The following is an 18,408-nucleotide window of genomic DNA, read 5'->3' as shown; positions in this document are numbered from 1 at the left end:
CAGTCATGCCATCATATTTTCTATTTCTATGTATGGTTGTAAAAGCTGGATAGTGAAGAAATCTGATAGGAAGAGAAGGAACTCCTTTGAGGAGAGTTGGAGGAGAGTTCTATGGATACCATGGATCACCAAAAAGACAAGTTAATGGGTCTGAAAGCAAATGAAGCCTGAATTCTAACTAAAAACCAAAATTGCTAAACTGAGGCTCTCACACAGCAGGCTCTTGGTATCCACTAGCATTTGGTTCCAGGACCAGCTGTGGATACCAAAATCTGTGGATGCTCAAGTCTCATTAAATATAATGGCATAGTAAAATGGTGTTCCTTATATAAAATGGCACAATCAAGGGTTTTTTTTGCAATTTATATATTTTTAAATATTTTCATGCTGTGGATGATTGAATCCATGGATACAGACAGCTGTACTTTGGACATACTGTGAGATGACATGACTCATTGGAAAAGATGATAATGCTCAGTAGAGCAAAAGGGAGTAGGAAAAGAGACAGACCGCATTACAGATGGACTGACTCAAACCAGAAAATTGTGGCCCTGAGTTTGGAAGACCTGAGTAGGACAGTTGATGACTCAGTGGGTTGGAGACCTCTCATTGATAAGGTCGCCATAAGTCGAAGCTGATGGCAATTAACAACAACAAATCTTTCACATATCCTGGCTCCAAGCTGTTTAGGTTTGCAGGTCACAACCATTACCTTCAGTTAAGCAAATTGGAAGATGCATGGGCAGTCTGGAATCATTATCTAAGGCATTTGTCTTGTTCACCCTTCATCTTGCAGAGCGTGCCACAGCTCTAGGAAAGGTGGAGGTCACTTCCATCGCTGAAGCGCCCACATCTCCAGCTGAACTAAGAGTTTGGAAAGAAGAGATTCTTGGAGCGAATGAAGCCATGGCTGCCCCACCTTCCTTGGTATCAGCCACAAGGAAGACCACCGTTCCTGCCACGCACCAGATAACCACAGCTGCTACCTATGAGCTGGATAGGCTGGAATCAGAAGGTACCTATCTTAAGTGATTCTCCCTGTACTCCCTATTCAACCAGGGATTTATGTTTAAGAATCTGGATCTTTTACAGCAATATAAACCTGGTCAAAGATCATCCTGTGATCAGTGGCATACCTAGTATATTCGATATCTGGTGTGCATATTTAAAAAAAAAACCCTCTCCTTTCTTCAACAGTCTTTCCAGGTCTGGTGGAGCTGCTGGCTGGGCAGGAAAGGGACTTAGGAGTTGTGCAGATGGACCCTAAGGGATGGCCTGCAGCTGTCCCTTTTACAGCCACATCAGGGCTGCAGCAACCATATGGTGCAGCCCTGATCTGGCCTTTGCAGGTTGCAAAAAGGATTTACAAAAAGTGGCTTCTGCAAAGGATGAGATAGCCGCAGCAGTGTGGCTTTCTGGTGCTCCTTTAGTGTTGTGTCATGTGGACACAGCGCCAGAGGAGCACCATGCTGCCATGTGCTGTGTGGTGTGGTGCACAGCATCAAGCTGCCCTGGGGGTGGAGCTAGGTGTGTGTCATATGGACGCTATGCCCCAATTCCGTCCCCATCCTGGTGTTTTCCACCAGTGTGCACAGCCCCTTACTTTCTTGGCCAGCCAGCAGATCCACTAGACACAGAAAGTAGCCTCTTTCCACCAGTGCATCAGGTGACCCCCCATCTGAGGTATCACTAGTGCAGTCCTCACCCCTGCATGCACCTAGTGACACTCCTGTCTGTGATTATGTCCAATTCTGTATTGATAGCGGTGGCTAGCAATCCGCCTTTGTAAATGCAACATTTTCATTTTGTGCACCCCCTCCCAAAACAAACCCTTGGTGGTTGTTGGTTTTTTTGCACAAAATACCAATTTTGCACGTGGAACTGTGTATTTGGTCCAAGATGTACTGTTTTTTATGCAAAATGCTAGAATTTCTTTTGTGTAAAACCATTTTTTGGTACAAAACCCAGGATGTTTTGCAAATTTTTCACAAAAGAGTCCTGGAATGGAACAATCAGTCAATCAAATCAAATCAAGTCAAAATAAATGTGCTGGGGGTAACTGGTGTGGGAGCCGTACCTGGTCTCCCCTTTGCTCCCTGTTTTGTGACACATATGTTCAGTAGGCGATTCTGGAGCCGGGTGCTATTTACCTTGCCTGTTGTACCCACAGTTACAGTAAAATAGGCTAGACTAGAGTATAATCCCATTCTTTCCTAGTTGAGGCTTTATTGCCTTCTTCACTGCAGACCTGCTGCTGAAACATGACACCTAAAGCCTCTGTTTTTCCAGCCTTCCTTCACCATCCTCTCAGTGCTGATCATGGTAAAAAAATTGAGCTAAACAAAGGACTAAGATTTTAAAAAGTGTGGGGTGATGCCTAGCATAACCCCCTGCACCTCAACCATGCAAATCTAGAGAGCAAATCAAAGTGGATGAAAGGAACAGAGGTAAAGGGAGAGGTCATCATCTCTTGGTTACTTCCTGTTTTCACTTGGAGAGACAGACACTGCAGAAATAATGAAGTTTGACATCCCTTTAACTGTCATGGCTCCATTCTATGGAATCTTGGGATTTGTAGTTTATTGTGGCACCAGAGTTCTCTGATAGAGAAGGCTAAATATCTCACAAAATAATAGATCCCAGTATCCCATAGCATTGAACGATGGCAGTTAAAGTAGTGTCAAACCGCATTATTTCCGCAGTGCAGATGTAGCTAGTGTCATAATTACCTGCACTGTCCCATGACAATTGCATGGTACACTTTTACGTACCTTCCAACATTTCACAAATGAAAACCATGACTCTTGTTGCCAAACAACCTCAGTGTGTGGTCAAGATGGTAAAAAATATTAATGAGGAAGACCAAGCTAGGAGAGGCTGTTCGTGTGAAGGAGGAAGGTGGGTGAGAGAAGTGCTACTAGTTGCTCATACTCACCAGTATTTCCAAGATGAAAACCAGGACATGTGACCAAGCATCATCCAAGTGGGGTCAAGATGGCAAAAGTTATTAATGAGGATAAAGCAAGCTAAGAGAGGCTGCAGCAGTTTGCTTTTGCATGAGCCTACTGGAAAAGTTAATTAATTGAGTGCAATCCACTTTTCCTTTGAACTTAGTTTGCAGCAGTTGAAATTAACAAAGGGGGAAAGTGGGAGGAGGAGTGAGAAACTGAGACATTAAAACAATTGGAAAAGTGGGATTAGAAGATTATTCAGGACTGTTGCTGCTAAACTGGGATAGGTGGAGGGCATGTTTTCATTCCCTATCAAGGATACCTTAGACTAGGGCTAGCATGGGGAGAGATGTAAAATTTCCAGAAATTTTAAAGCTATAGGTAAACAACTTTTCTTTTGTTTTTTGGGGTAAAGTTGGATGGGGAGATTTGGACCTATTCAGAAAAGTTGGAAAAATGAAATTAGCACTTTTTACAGGTTGAAAGTCACTTTGTTGCTTCAGGAACGTAGCATGTATTAAAGAACTCTTTATTTAAATAAGAATTGCAAATTGAATTTCCTTTTTAATATTACACACACACACACACACACACATGTGCACACACAGACTTACAAAAGGCGCTTCAAGGTCTTGAATTCAGGGACCTCTTTGGTTTTGCTAGTTTATTAAGAGCGGGCAAACAGTAAATAAAAGCAGAAGAAATAGTCAACGTTGCAAAAGTTGCAGTGTTGCAAAAACTTTCAGTTCTCCATAGTGTCAAGATGACATGAAGCACTCATTCTCATAAAAAGAACTTAGAAAAGGAAACCAAGACCAAGAATTGCAATAATCAGATACTATATATTGCCTTACATAAAACCCTCTTACTTATATAGTTTTTAAAAATACTATTGTGGGAATAGATATGTGAACACTTGGGGTGGATCTACACTGTTAGGAATGTAGCTTGGCACCACTTTAATTGGTGCAGCTCCATCCTATGGAATCCTGGGATTCATAGTTTTACAAGCCTTAGGCCTTCTCTGCCAGACTGTTGGTGCCTCACAAAACTAGAAACCCCAGGATTCTGTAGGATGGAGACATTGCAGTTAAAGCAGTGTCAAGCTGCATTATTTCTACTATATAGATCAGCGATTCCCACACTTTAGTCCTCAAGATGTATTGGACTTTTGAGTCTCAGAATCCCCAGACAACTTGGCCAACCGTCAGGAGCTGAAGTCTAAACCATATGGAGGACCAAAGTTTGGGAATTGCTGATGTAGATGCACCCCTGGTCTTAATCATTTTATTAATCAATCAGAGGACTTTATTACACTGGGAAAATTGGAGGTTTGAACTGTCATTATCCTGTGAAAGTTGCATGATCATGCTGAAGATTTTCACATGACGTCACAATTAAAGAGAACGTATCCTGGCAATAACCAGGTAATAACTAGCAACAAATCATTTACAAGGAAATCCCGTGAATTATTTGTTGCTGGTTATTACCTGGTTATTCCCAGGATAAATCCTCTTTAATTGCTATGTGTGTGAAAATCTTCTTGCTATCGCGCAACTCTCCCGGGATAATGACAGTTTAAACCCCTGATTCCCCCCCCCCCTGACTCCCCCTTTGTGATTCAGTTCAAAACCTATCCCCACAGGCCATTTCTGTCCCCAGATTTTTGAACTTTCAGTCCCCCCCCCCAATTTTTCTGGTTGAAAATGCTGCCACTGGGAGGAGGGTGCAGATCTTTTGTCTGCTGCCTCAGATGGTAGGCCCAAGTGAAATGGTTTGAAGTTACAGGAGGGCAGATTTTGATTGAACATTAGAAAGAACTTCTTGACAAGGAGATCGGTTCAGCAATGGAACCGATTTCCTTGAGGGGTCGTAGGGTCTGCTTCTCTGGACATCTTCAAAAAAAGGCTGGACAGCTTCCTTCTCGGGATACTTCAACTGGAGATCTTGCGTTAAACAGCGAGTTGGACTCAGTGACCGATGAGACCTTTTCCAACTCTATGATTCTAAGGCCTGTTACAGACTGCCAAAATAAAGCTGCTTCAGATCTCTTTGGAGGTATGCTGTTTAAATGATGCATGCATCTTAAGAATCCAGAAGCTGCACCAAAGCTGCACTCCAGTGCTTAGGAATGGAGTGTGGCTTTGGCGCAACCTCCGAACTCTTAGGACCCATGCATCATTTAAACAGCATACCTCCAAAGAGACCCAAAGCAGCTTTATTTTGGCAGTCTGGAACAGGCCTAAGGGATGTACTGTTATTCATCACAACCATTGCATAATGGCCACACCAATCGTTCCACTTGCACAATGGTCCTGATGGTGCAGATACAACAACACTCCCCTCCTAGTAATATGACCATTGGGCAATGCAGGAGTTCTCAACTGTGCAAGTATAAGTGCATTTACAATGTTGCAAATTCCAGAGTGTGATATAGTAATTTAAGCATTGGATGATGATTCTGGAAACCAGGGTTTGAATCTTGGTTTGGCCTGACCTTGGACAAGTCACACCCTCTCAGCCTCAGAGGATGGCAATGGCAAACTCCTTCTGAATAAACTTGTCAAGAAGACCCCATAATAGGTGAATACATCCACAACAAAATTTCCGTCTGGATGCCAGCTTGTCCCCCCGCCCCACCAAACATCTCCATTCTCCCTGCACCACCCCAAGCCTTGACATTTCTAGGGATGGATGACTGCAGTGGGTCGGGTTTCTGCCTATGGACTTTATGCAAGACTTTATAGTGGGCCAAAACTGACAAAACACGAAAGCAAATAACAATAGCAACTTAAAAGTGGACAGAAAGTTACAATCTGCTTATAGAAACTAGTAGTGTATTTCCTTATGTTAAACATTGTGTGGGGGTTGGGGAGCCCTTGCAACTATGAAAAGGAGAAATTTCACTCCTGGGGAATTACAAGTGTGGCAATTCCTCCTGTTTTGGAGGGCGGGGGCGGCAGAATAAAAAGACAGTCTGAGAAGTTTGAAAGCAGCCTTGAGGGCCACCTGTGGCCAAGGACCACACTTTGCCTGCCTCTGCTTTAAAAATAAACTGTAGGGCACCATGGCATCCTATGTCCATCTGCTGCAATTCAGTCCCATTGACTCATGTGGGGCTTATTTCCAGGGAAGTGTGCATAGACTCAATTGTGGTGAAATGCAGGTGTCGGGAATGGTTGCCTTCCTGACTGAGCCTATTTTTTTTTTTAAAAGAGAGATTTATTATTATTCCCCTAACATTTATGCTTGGTGCCAGAGTGGTTAAATTTCTTCCAGTTCAGCCAGCCATGAACTATCCCTCCCACCAGCTAATCCTCCACCAGCTAACTTTTCCTTCCTTATTAAAAAGCGCTGGACATAGTTGCTTTTCCCCAGAGGGGAAAAGATAGTATTGCTTTTGCCTATTCCTAGATGTTCTTGCATGTTAAGCTGGTCAGGCTCTAACAGTAATGGGAGGCGGGGTGATCAACATTGTGCCTTCTCTAGGGTGCCCAAACATGCCTTGATACAGCCTTGGGGGTGGTCGCTGAGTGAGTTCATGGCTCTGAATTAGGGCATGACTGCAACTCCCATCAATCCTAGCCAGTATGGCCAGTGGTGAGGGATGAGCCTGCCAGTGGGTCTCCTGGGTCAGACATTCATCCATATAGCTGAGTATTGTCAAGTCTGAGCTTAATTCATGCATCAGCAAATATTTATTTCTCCAGTAACTGGAGTAATAAGCAATAGAAGAAAACAATATTTTAAGATATTAAAATTATTTATACCTTTCAACAAATGGTCAGAAATAATAAAAAATAGTAGAAAATAGAGGAATATAAAAGATAATAAAACATTCTCAAGATTGTTTTCTTCTATTGCTTATCGGTCCAGCTGTTGGAGTGAAGGTCTTTGTAATTCCAGAAGGTTTTGCTGATGTTTGAATTAATGGTATGTATGCAATCTAATACTAAATCAATATTTATAAGTATAATATTTCTATTTATGTGTTGTAAATTTTTTAAAGTTAGTATATATGTGTGTGTGTGTGTGTTTATTTTTAATGAATCCCCTGAAGATGGCCAACCAGCACAGGTTGAAATGCATATAAAGAATAAATTGAGACTATCAATAAGCATGTGGGCTTAATCTACAATGCAGAATGAATGTGGTTTGACACCGCTTTAACTCTCATGGCTCAGTGCTATGGAATTCTGGGATTTGTTGTTTTGTGAGATATTTAGCCTTCTCTGTCAGAGAGCTCTAGTGTCCCAAGAAACTCCAAATTCCATGATCCAATAGGGCCAGGCTGACCAGAGCTCCTACTTTTCCAGGACATGACCTACTATATTAAATGCCCCCCATTCTGAGTGTGGCTGAGGAGCATGAACTTCCATTTCCATTAGTGTTTTTAGCTTTCAGTTTGAAATGTCCTACATTACATGTGGTCTCTTCCAGCTCTATGATTCTATGATGTTTCTTGAATGTCTTACATTTTGCAGTGGCTTGTCCCTCCCAGTTATGACATCTTGTCATCCTGCACAAGATGGAGCAATGACAGTTAAAGTGGTGTCAAACTGCATTAATTCTGCAGTGTAGCAGAAAGTGGGCTAACCACCCCACTGACATTGGAGCCACCAGTTGGCAAATAAAAGACATCTAGTGGGACTTATCAACCCGGGGGAATGGTGAGATGCCAGTGTTCAGTCTTGGCTGTTCCTGCAATTTTGCAAGACTGAGAAGCGTTTTAGGCAAGGATTCCTCCAGAGGTTGGAGCAGTGATTTTGCCAAGCTCTGCAGCTTGGCTGGGGTGGCGGAGTTGTTCCAAGACATTTTGTCACTCAAAGCTGAGCAACAAATCACCCGCCAACATTTCCATCACGATTCATGGGTGTTGAAAGCTACTTGCCAAGTTATTTTGGCAAATGAGAGAGAACATCCCCGTCAGCACCTCTCCCCACCTCTGGCAGTAACAAAAGCAACCACAAATTAAATTATGACCAATTTGCTTCCCTTTTCTCATACCCAATAAGTGCCCTGAGACAGCTGCCACACTCTGCCTAATGTCATGGCCAGCTCCTCTAGAAAAGGAGCAGAAGGTCACTAGATAACTCATTGCATGCCTTTCTGGTCCAAAATTGATGGAAGCTGTTTGATTTGGCAGGGGTTTAATAGGCTGTGTGTGTGTTGTGTGCTTTCAGCTAATTAATGGCAACCCTAAGACAAAAGTATCATGGGTTTGGTTTTTTTTTTTTTTTGCAACATTTGTTCAGAGGAGGTTTGCCATTCCCTCCCCCAGAGGCTGAGAGAGTGTGACTTGCCCAAGGTCATCTAATGGGTTTCATGGCTGAGTTGGGATTTGAACCCTGGACTCCAGAATCACAGTCCAACACTCAAACCACTATGCCATGATGTTTAAGGATGGGGAGGTTGAGGTCTTATCTACACTGCAGAAATAATGCAGTTTGATACTGCTTCAACTGCCATGGATCAATGGGTGTAAAAGGATGGGATTTGTAGTTTTGTGAAATGGGACGGGGTCAATAGGTGGGTGACACCATGAGTTACCGAACTGGGTGACACCAACCTTATCCAAAATGCTTGAGACCAGAAGTGTTTTGGATTTTGGAATACTTGTATTTGTATATATGTACATATTGAATATTATTGAGATGGGACCCAAGTCTAAACACAAAATTCATTTATGTTTCATATACACCTTATACACATAGTCAGAAGGTACGTTTAGAACAGAAACAACAATGTTTTTTCCCAGCGGAAAGGGTGAGATTGAACCTTTGTCTGCTGGAAATGGACGTATATCGGGTAAGACTGACATTCTTATTTATAACACCCTTTTCACCAAAGGGTGGAACGTCAGCCATATATAATCAAAATCAAATGCTAAAACACAATCCTATAAAATTCTAAAATACTGTACTAAAATAATATACTAATATACCAGTAGTTAGCCTTAGGCACACTCAGCAACTTAATCCAGCAAACTGTAGAGGAAGGTTTTCAACAATTTAGAAAGCAGGTAAGATCCTCCTCCAGGTGGAGGTGCAAAGGGAGATCATCCCACAAATGCGGAGATAGACCCTAAAAGGCTTGCAGCCTTGGTAGATCCGTACGCATTGGTGGAACCATCAATAATTCTAATATGATATTTTAAATAATTTTGTGCATGAAACAAAGTGTGTGTGTACTGAACCATCAGAAAGCAAAAGTGTCACTATCTCAGCCACCCATGATTTAAAAAAATTTTTTTTGGAGTATTTTGGATTTGGGAATTCCAGATAAAGAAGACTCAACCTATATTTGTTATGTTTTCTCCTCCGTTCTTGTCTCTGTTAGGATGCAATGTTTTCCTCCTGAAACTTTCTTGGAGGCTGAACTGCCTCCTGGTTTTTGATAGATGGCAGTGTTTCCTTCTGTTTCAAAGGCTGAGAAATTACTTAACTGGCAGGGCAGTGTTAGGGCAGAAGGCTGGCTATGCCACACACTACATTAACCCACTGTATCCTTTGAGAGACAGAGAGAGAGTCAGCTACAGCATCCTGATCAGTTTGCAAGACCTTTTGTAAACAGATGCACCTGCCAATTCACACTTTTATATCTTTTGGTCTGGAAAGGTGGAGCAAACTTCAGCGAGAGCTCTATTGACTCTATCCAAGGTGCTAACCTTCTCCTTTGGAAATGTTATTTGTTGTTGTTGTTGACTGTCTTTGGTTGACCAGCCCTGTAAATGAGATACCTCCAAGATTCCCTATTCTCAACCTCTCTGCTCAGATCCTGCAGGTTCAGGACTGTGACCTCCATGATTGAATCCATCCATCTAGCATGCAGTCTTCCTCTCTTTCTGCTGTCTTCTATCTTTCATAGCATTATTGTCTTTACTGTTTTTTAAATGGAGTGCTAAATGCCATGATGTAGGGTGAAAAATGTTCTGATTCTGCATTTTTTCCTTGGAAAAATCAGTGCATGAGAGACATCTCTCTCTCTCTCTCTCTCTCTTTCTCTATTTGGTATTGAGGTGTCTTTTCCTTCTGTTTATTTATTTCCTGCCTTTCTCTCTGGAGGGACCCAAGGCAGCTAACAGATAAAACTGTTTAAGTGACAGAACAGGAAAAAAATTAATTTGCCAACAGCAGGAGTGCAAAGAAGGAGCCCTTCTACTCTCACTTAGGTGACGTTCCAAAGTCTGAGAGCAACCACCAAGAAGGCCCTCTAATCTTGGACCACTCAGTTTCAGCCTAAATCTACTTCACAGGATTGTTGTGAGGATAAAGCAGAGAGGAGGAATAAGATTTCCAAACTCATCTCTGATTATGCTGAAAGATAAAATCTGTTTGTTTTGGAATGTCATCTTGCTATCTTTTCTTGCCTGTCTAGAGGAAGAGGAGGAAGAAGAGGAGGAAGAAGAAGAGGAAGAGGAGGAACCAGATGAAGAGGAGGAGGAGGAGGAGGAAGAAGATGATAGTGATGATGATAGAGACCTAAACTCTATGGATGGAGGTTTGGATGGAAATGCTGACCTGTCCAGTTTCACAATTCCTGGAGAGACCTCACAAGATCCCTTGGAAGAGCTGGAGAATCCTGCGGGAGAGCTATCTGGAGTCTCTTATCAAGTGCCAAGTGCAATTGAATGGGAACAGCAGAACCAAGGGCTTGGTAAGCAAAATTTATTCTTTGCAGCATTGTGTGTGTACCTTGCAGAGAAAGATTCTCTCATTTATAACATTTTTAGCAAAAGAAAACACTCTTCCATTGTTGTCAAGCACCAAATGGGAGTATCTGAGATACTTGGCAGTGTGGTTGACATGATGTTCAGCACTAGGGACACTCTTGTCCTAATAAAAACATCATTCTAGTTGGAAAAACTGGCTTTTTGACATATTGCAGTGTTGCACCATAATAGTACATTTTAAGGTTTACTTTGATTGGGATTTGGGAAAGATGACAAGGCATACTGGGAGAAAATGGAAAACCAATATAAGACACCAGTATAGAAATATCATGCTGATATGAATAGAAAAATGTATGTGTTTTCCCCTCTTTGTGCCAGTATATAGAAGGTGTCTGGCAGCATATAGACAAAAAGATCATACTAACAAGATGATTTTTAACATGGATAAATGTAAGGTATTACACTTATGGAATAAAAAATGAAATGCAAAGATATATAATAGCGGGCACTTGGCTTGATAACAGTACATGTGAAAGGGATCTAAAAGTCCTAGTAGACCACAAGTTGAACATGAGTTAACAGTGTGATGCAGCAGCTAAAAAAGCCAATGCAATTCTAGGCTACACCAATAGAAGTATAGTGTCTAGATGTGGGAAGTAATAGTGCCACTCTATTCTACTTTGGTCAGACTTCACCTGGAGTATTGCATCCATTTCTGGGCACCACAGTTCACAAAGGGCATTGATAAAGGAGTTTATCAAATGGGAGGAATTTCTCTTAAATTCGAATGAAAAGAAAGTGGGGCCAGAATGCATTCACTTAAAGTCGCTAGTTTAGCGCAATTATGTGAATACGCATTGCGTTCGAACTGGCTCCCCATTGCCCGAAAATAGCATGCCATTGCCCAAATTTGCGCGTGGCAGTCTATCACTCAATAACATGAAACTACCTTATTGCGTTCGGACTGACTTCCCTTTGCCTGAATTTGCGTATAGTGCATTATCACACAATAACGTTAAACCCCATGATTGCGTTCAGATTGCCATTGGATTATACTTCCAATTCCCCTTGTCTGATAAACTCCAAAGTTCAAGTCTGCTGAAAGAAGAATGAAGTTTTTCCCTGTTTATTTCCCCCCACTCCTAGGACAAACACATTGAAATAGTCAGAGAAGGCTCTCTGGTGCATGGCTTGCATGAATGTCCATCATCCTGATTATGAATGGCACAGAGGCATTTTACCTCTACAGCAGAAGTGTCAAGTCTCCCCCCCTATTGTTCCATACAGAGAAGCCCATTTGACCCGTACTGTATATGCTTTATACATCTTGATTCTGACATCTTTATTTTCTTATTAGAGCAAGGACTATGGATTAGCCAGGTATAACCAACATTGGAAAATTCAAAGAGAGAACCATGTTAGTCTGTAGAATCAGTATGTAGAGAAATCTTGTTGCACCTTTGAGACTAACAAGCTTATCACACGGGACGGATCCTGTGCAGAAACTGATTTTAACCTGGAAAAACACACACACACACACACACAAAAGCAGGTTGGTTTTCACACGATGTAAGGTTTAATAAGCAATAATGTGACATTAATCTGAACGGAAAGTAGACAAAACCCACTCATTTTTATTTTCAGAAAATCTCAAAAGTAAAATGAAGCTGGTTTTGTCTACTTTCCATTCAGATTAGTGTGGCATTATTGCTTATTAACTCTGACATGTCTGAAAACCAAGCCGCTTTTACAGGTTTTTCTGGATTTTTAAATCCTGTTTCTGCACGGGATCCGTCCCATGTGATAAACTCCTAACTGAAAGAAAGAAGTTGGTAGCATGAGCTTTCATAGACTTCAGTCTACCTCAGATGCTTTTGGTGGAGAAGTTGGAAAAGGTTCATATGTGGCCTAAAGCAATGGGGAGACCAGAGTAGTGTAGTGGTCTGAGTATTGCACTAGGACTTTGGAGACCCGGGTTCAAATCCAATCTTGGCCATGTAAATCCACTGGGTGACAGTCAGCAAGTTACACTCTCTCAGCCTCAGAGGATGGCAATGACAAACCCCCTCTGAAGACACTTGCCAAGAAAACCCCATGATATCTTTGCCTGAGGGTCGCCATAAGTCAGAAATGACTTGAAGTCCCAGAACAACAAGACCACTGACACCTATTTGATGCAGCAAATAAAATGGGGAATTCTCCTCCCTTCGGTGTGGGCATCTGGTTTAATTGCACCAGGGTAACAAACTCCAATATTTGTGGATAACAAAGGCAGTGTGTCTGCTCCAAAGTCCCTCCTCAGATCCTTTCAACTACAGCATGTGAGAACGAGGCAAATTCAATTTGGATCAATGTACTCAGCAAAAGGTTGTTAGATTAAACAGAGAGTTGCTGATGCTCACTTGAGGTTAGTGACAAAGGTCACGCTTCGAAGGAAAAGTCTCTGACCTTTATATTCCAGCACATTTAATCCCTGGGAAGACTAGCATGTAATCACTGGCGTCTTTTTCCTCTAACCGTTATTTATTTATTTAAGACAAAACCATCCCCAGAGGGCTGAGACTTTGAGCAAAGTAGTGATGCTGGCAATACAAGAAACTAATAAAATATTGGGGAAACAATTGATTTGTAATAAAGAAAATGGTATAAAGCAAAACTTCAAAAATAATTAAAGAAGAAGAATATTTAACAAACCAGTTACTCAAAGCTGTACAAGCAGTAATAGCATTTGCTTGGAAAGAGAAAAATCAAGGCAGGGACAGAACTGTAACTAAAAGGGACATTGTATCATTGCAACAACTGGGGCGTTTAAAAGTGAAAGTGAGCAGCCCCTTTAAAGTCTGAAGATCCCTGCTTGCTTCCTGCAGTCCCTTTAAATTTTAAAGATCCCACATTGCTTCCCCAAAAGCGTGAATGAAACGCAATTAGCTTTTGCACGCTGCCAATCGTGCTTCAATCATGCTATTGAGAAGTGATTCACGGGAATTTCCCGTGGATGGTTTGTTGCTTGAGCATCGCTGGTTATTCCTGGGAGAAGTCTCAGCTGAGTGCGACGTTGTCTGAAAATCTTCCACACAGTCGCGTGATTATTGCGGGATTTTGCCTTTTCCTTCCCCCTTTCCCCCTGTGTGATATTCTCCTCTGTCTCTCTTCGACTCACTGTTGATGAATTGGGGTTTGTGGACATATTCTAAATTCAGCTGTTTCACTTTCCAATCTTCTTTTGTATAGTCAGCCTTCCGTATCCACAGATTTTTTTATCCACAGATTCAAGCATCCACAGTTCGAAAATATTTTTAAAATATATAACTTCCAAAATGCAAAGCTTGATTTTACCATTTTATATAAGGAACACTATCTCAGTCCTAGTTGGAGTAAGATGATGATGATGATGATCTTACTATGCCATTGTATTTAATGGGACTTGAGCATCCATGGATTTTGGTATCCATGGGAGGGGGTCCTGGAACCAAACCCCACCAGATACCTAGGACCAACTGTAATTTTTTGTTGTTGTTCAAGGACTGCTGTTCTGAGATCAGGAATGAGGTCAGAACACTGAAACCACTTCACCACATTGGCTTGATCTATATCTTTACATAGAAACATGCTGGGAGAGCCAGCATGGCACTGTGGTTTGAGTATTGGACTGTGACACTGGGGACCAGGGTTTGATTTCCAGCTCAGCCATGAAACCCACTGGCTGACCTTGGGTAAGTCACACTCTCTCAGCCTTAGGGGATGGCAATGACAAAGCTCCCCAGAACAAATCTTGCCAAGAAAACCCTATGATAGGGTCATCTTAGGCTCACCATTAGTCAGAAACTACTTCAAGGCACACAACACCCACCACAGAAACATGTTAAATGTTTCCCTCACCATCTTACAGCTCCTTCATGGAGCTGTTGTGACAAAAACACCTGGAATGTCTAATGAATCTGCCAAACTAATTTGCAAGCAGGAGAAAAGAAAACAGACTAATGGGATCATTAGAAATGTGCACCACTATAAAAGAGCACTGATTAGTATGGCATGTTAAGAGGCAATATAAAAATCTTCCAAGAGGCAGCAAGCACAACTTTAAATCAAAATAAAAGAAGATATAAAATTGATGAAAGCACAGGTGCATTCCCAGAAACGAAAAAGCAGCAGCCAGGGCTCATTGGAGAAGGACTGGCTTCATTGCTATTCCCCAGAAGAGAGTAAAGGAATTGCGGAAGCAACATGTACTATGTAAATTTTTATGTGGGATGGCTGTATGATATATTTTAAACTGGAAGGCCATATTCCATCATTGTGAGTGGTGCCTGGAGGCTCCTGTGTTAGTGAGGGGAGGGGAATCTGCTCTGGGTTTTAGTCCCAACTTTAAAGGAGATTTTGTTAATGTTTGTTGTTATTGGACCATGTTGTTTGTTATGGAATGTGTCCAGAGGAGAGCAGCCAAACTGTTGAAAGGTCTGGAAACTCGTTTAATGAGAAGGGACTTTGGGAGCTGGGTTTGTTTAGCCTGGAGAAGAGAAGGTTAAGAAGAGATATGATATCCCTGTTTAAATATTCAAAGGGATGTCATGTTGAGGATGGAGCAAACTTGTTTTCTGCTGCTCCAGAGAATAAGACATGGAGGAATGGATTCAAACTAGAGGAAAAGTGATTCCACCTCAATGTTGGGAAGAACTTATTGATGATAAGAGCTGTTTGACAGTGGAATATGTCTCTTCTGAGGTTTTTAAACAGAGGCTGGATGGCCACCTGTCAAGGGTGCTTTGATTGTGTGTTTCTGCATGGCAGGGAGTTGGACCAGATGGCTTTTGGGGGTCTCTTCCAACTCCATGATTCTGATTCCTTATTAATATCTCCCTTTCCCCCTAGTTTGGGACCCAAAGCAGTTTACAGCAGATTGAAAAGAACATAGGAGATTATAACACACAGATGGGATAGGACTGGGGAGCGGTCCTTATCCCGTCCATGACAGTGATCGCATGGAACTATTTCATAAAGTAGCACTATCCTGTTATTGAAGCAGCATTGCATTAACATGAACTCTTGTTAATACAAAATGCCAGGCAATGCCACTTCAATGACGAGACAATGACAGCACAATGACAGGATCAGCACGACATCATATGAAAGTCTTCAGCATGATTGCTGTCACTCACACTTTCCAGATGGGATAATGACTGCATAAACACAACGTCATCTGAAAGTCATTCCTGCAGTCATGTGGGAAGGATGGGACAAGGATAGGACAATGATGTCCCATCCCTCATGTGATAATCTCCATAGTTGAAAATCCACCAAATACAAAAATTCAAAAGTGATTAAACTGTGAAAAATTAAAACCAGTTAAAAACATAAACCATAATAAAATGCAGCATTACAAATGTTGTTGCTGTGTGCCTTCAAGTCATTTCTGACTTATGGTGACCCTGTGAGATTTGTTCAGAGGAGCTTAGCGATTGCCTTCCCCTGAGGCTGAGAGCATGTGACTTGCCCAAGGTCACTCAGTGGGTTTCATAGCAGAGCTGAGAATCAAACCCTGGTCTCCAGAGTCATAGTCCAACACTGAAACCACTACACCAGGCATAATCAATAGAAAACCCTGCACATTGTTTAGGTGGGATGGGCCCTGTACAATCAGCCCTCAAAGACTTGTCAAAACAGAAACATCTTCATCTTTCAATGGAAAAAGAGAAAGGAGGGTGCCAGTCTAACTTCTCTGGGAAGGGAGTTCCAGAGTCTGGGGGCAGCCCCTGAGAAGGCTCTGTCTCAGATGTTACCACCAGGTGGACCTGTGCGTATGGTGGGACTGAGAGAAGGCTCTCCCCAGCAGAGCTGTCCACGATGGTGAACCTATTGTGGGAATAGGGTTGCTTTAAAATTTGGACTTAAACCTGGAGCATATTTACAGCACCCCACTGACATAGAAGCCACCGGTCATCTCTGGTCATCATGTTACTTTCCTCTTATCTGGATTTTGCTATTTTATATAAGGGATGCCATTTCACTTTGTAATTGTATTGAATGGGACTTGAGCATCCACAGATTTTGGTATCCACAGGGGATCCTGGAACCAAATCCCAGTGGATATCAAGGGCCCAAATTATTATTATTATTAATTATATTTTGAAAATCCAGCCCCCTTCCCCAAAAGGTTTTATTGCGGCCAAGTGCACTCTTTTAATAAGCACGTAAATCTCATTTTTTGCTCTGGGATCCAGACAGAGGACCTTCTATTAGAATGTGTGTGTGTGTGTGTGTGTGTGTGTGTGTGTGTGTATTACTGTAGCAGTTCTTTTGCTCAGTTTCCAATAAGAGCATAATGGGTTCAGGCCTCCCCAAACTTTGAAAGTGGCATTAATCAGTACAGAAGATCAATAGAGTGGCTGTTACCAGAGAGGTTTCTCCGGTTCCTGATTCATCATAAATAAATAAAAAAATTAAATCTCCTTCTGAACTGAGATGGAAAAGAACTGTTTCTCATTAACCTCTTAGAAGTGTTCAAGGTTTTGCTGTCATCTTCAGCTAGGTAAGAAGATGTATTAATCCATAATCATCCTCGTGGCATTTTTTCTTTCCTTTTCTTCAGTCCCACACCCATCCTCTGAGTCCATTTTACCCAACCCTGTAGTTCCATGGAATAGCGCATATGTAATTAATTGATAAAGGACTATAGCTTTACATTTCTACTGAAAGTATACTCTTGGCAACAGATAAAAGAAGAAATATTTTACTGGGAAGGCTATTGCCTGATGAACTGATCCTCATATGAACAAAGATTCTTCCAAGTCTTTTTATTAAAACTTAACAGTTAGCGACGTGTTGCTTCTCACTTCTTGTTTGGTTCAATAGTGTCTGCTTGATTGTTCTCTTGCATATTCTTCTAACAGATTAAATTAAACTAAGGATTGGGGTTTTGAATAGTTCCTTAGGTGTTTTTTTTTTAATATGGAGCTCCTTTAATTGTTTCTATAGTAATAGCTTATCAGTGAACTAAGCACTCCCTAAGTGGTTTACAATGTGTAAGCCAATTGCGCCCAACAAACTGGGTACTCATTTTACCAACCTATGAAAGGGTGCAAGGCTGAGTCAACCTTGGAGTCCTGGGGTTGAACTCTCAGCCTTGTGGCTGCAATATCAGTATTTAACCACTGAGCAACCAGGGCTTCATTTTATTATTATAATAATTATTTCTTTTAAACTGTAATTTTATTTGTATGCTGTTGTGATCTGCTTTGATTCTCTCTGAAAAAGCGGAATAATAATAATAATAATAATAATAATAATAATAATAGAAAACAGGAAAGCCCATATAGTTGCAATGCTGCAAAGGGAGAACTGTCCTCAAGGCAGCCCCATGCCATTGCTCGGCGCTAAGCCAACCCCAATCAGGTCTCAGATGCATGACTTTTGAAAGAGTGAATCTTTCCGGCTTTCCTGATCGGGGATGGCTTAGTGCTGGGTGATGGCATGGGGCCACCTTGAGGACAGTATGGTGTGCGATAAGGTCCTAAGTCACATCATCTCCTTTGCACCCTGTTATAGGGTTCTCCCTTTGCAGCATTGTAACTATATGGCCTCTCCTGTTTGGCCCCCTTGATAAAAATTCTGGCCTTTATTTTGCCTAAACTAGTTTTCATTGTGTCCAAATATTTTGTGACAGTGACAATACACATTCTGAATCAGCAATATAGAACCAGTCAGCCAGGCTAGACTATGAAGGTATGTTCCTTTAAACTGCTATGGATGATTTTGAATGCAAGGTCATCTCCTTGACTCTGCCAGCCA

General features: G+C 41.7%; 1 protein-coding gene across 2 annotated transcripts in view; it reads left to right on the top strand.

The window, feature by feature from the left end:
• The window catches only part of ARMH4 (armadillo like helical domain containing 4), a 59,712-nt gene that overhangs the window by 19,737 nt on the left and 21,567 nt on the right, over window positions 1-18,408 (top strand). For both annotated transcript variants that reach the window (XM_042446607.1, XM_042446606.1), the window contains exons 4-5: window positions 797-1,015; window positions 10,329-10,607. In XM_042446607.1, coding sequence (XP_042302541.1) covers window positions 797-1,015; window positions 10,329-10,607 — 498 coding nt within the window. The remainder of the gene's footprint in view (window positions 1-796; window positions 1,016-10,328; window positions 10,608-18,408) is intronic.

This window comes from Sceloporus undulatus, chromosome 1, assembly GCF_019175285.1.
Source record: "Sceloporus undulatus isolate JIND9_A2432 ecotype Alabama chromosome 1, SceUnd_v1.1, whole genome shotgun sequence".
NCBI lineage: Eukaryota > Metazoa > Chordata > Lepidosauria > Squamata > Phrynosomatidae > Sceloporus > Sceloporus undulatus.
Note: the sequence above shows the minus strand (reverse complement) of the source record. Positions and strands in the feature narration are given on the sequence as shown.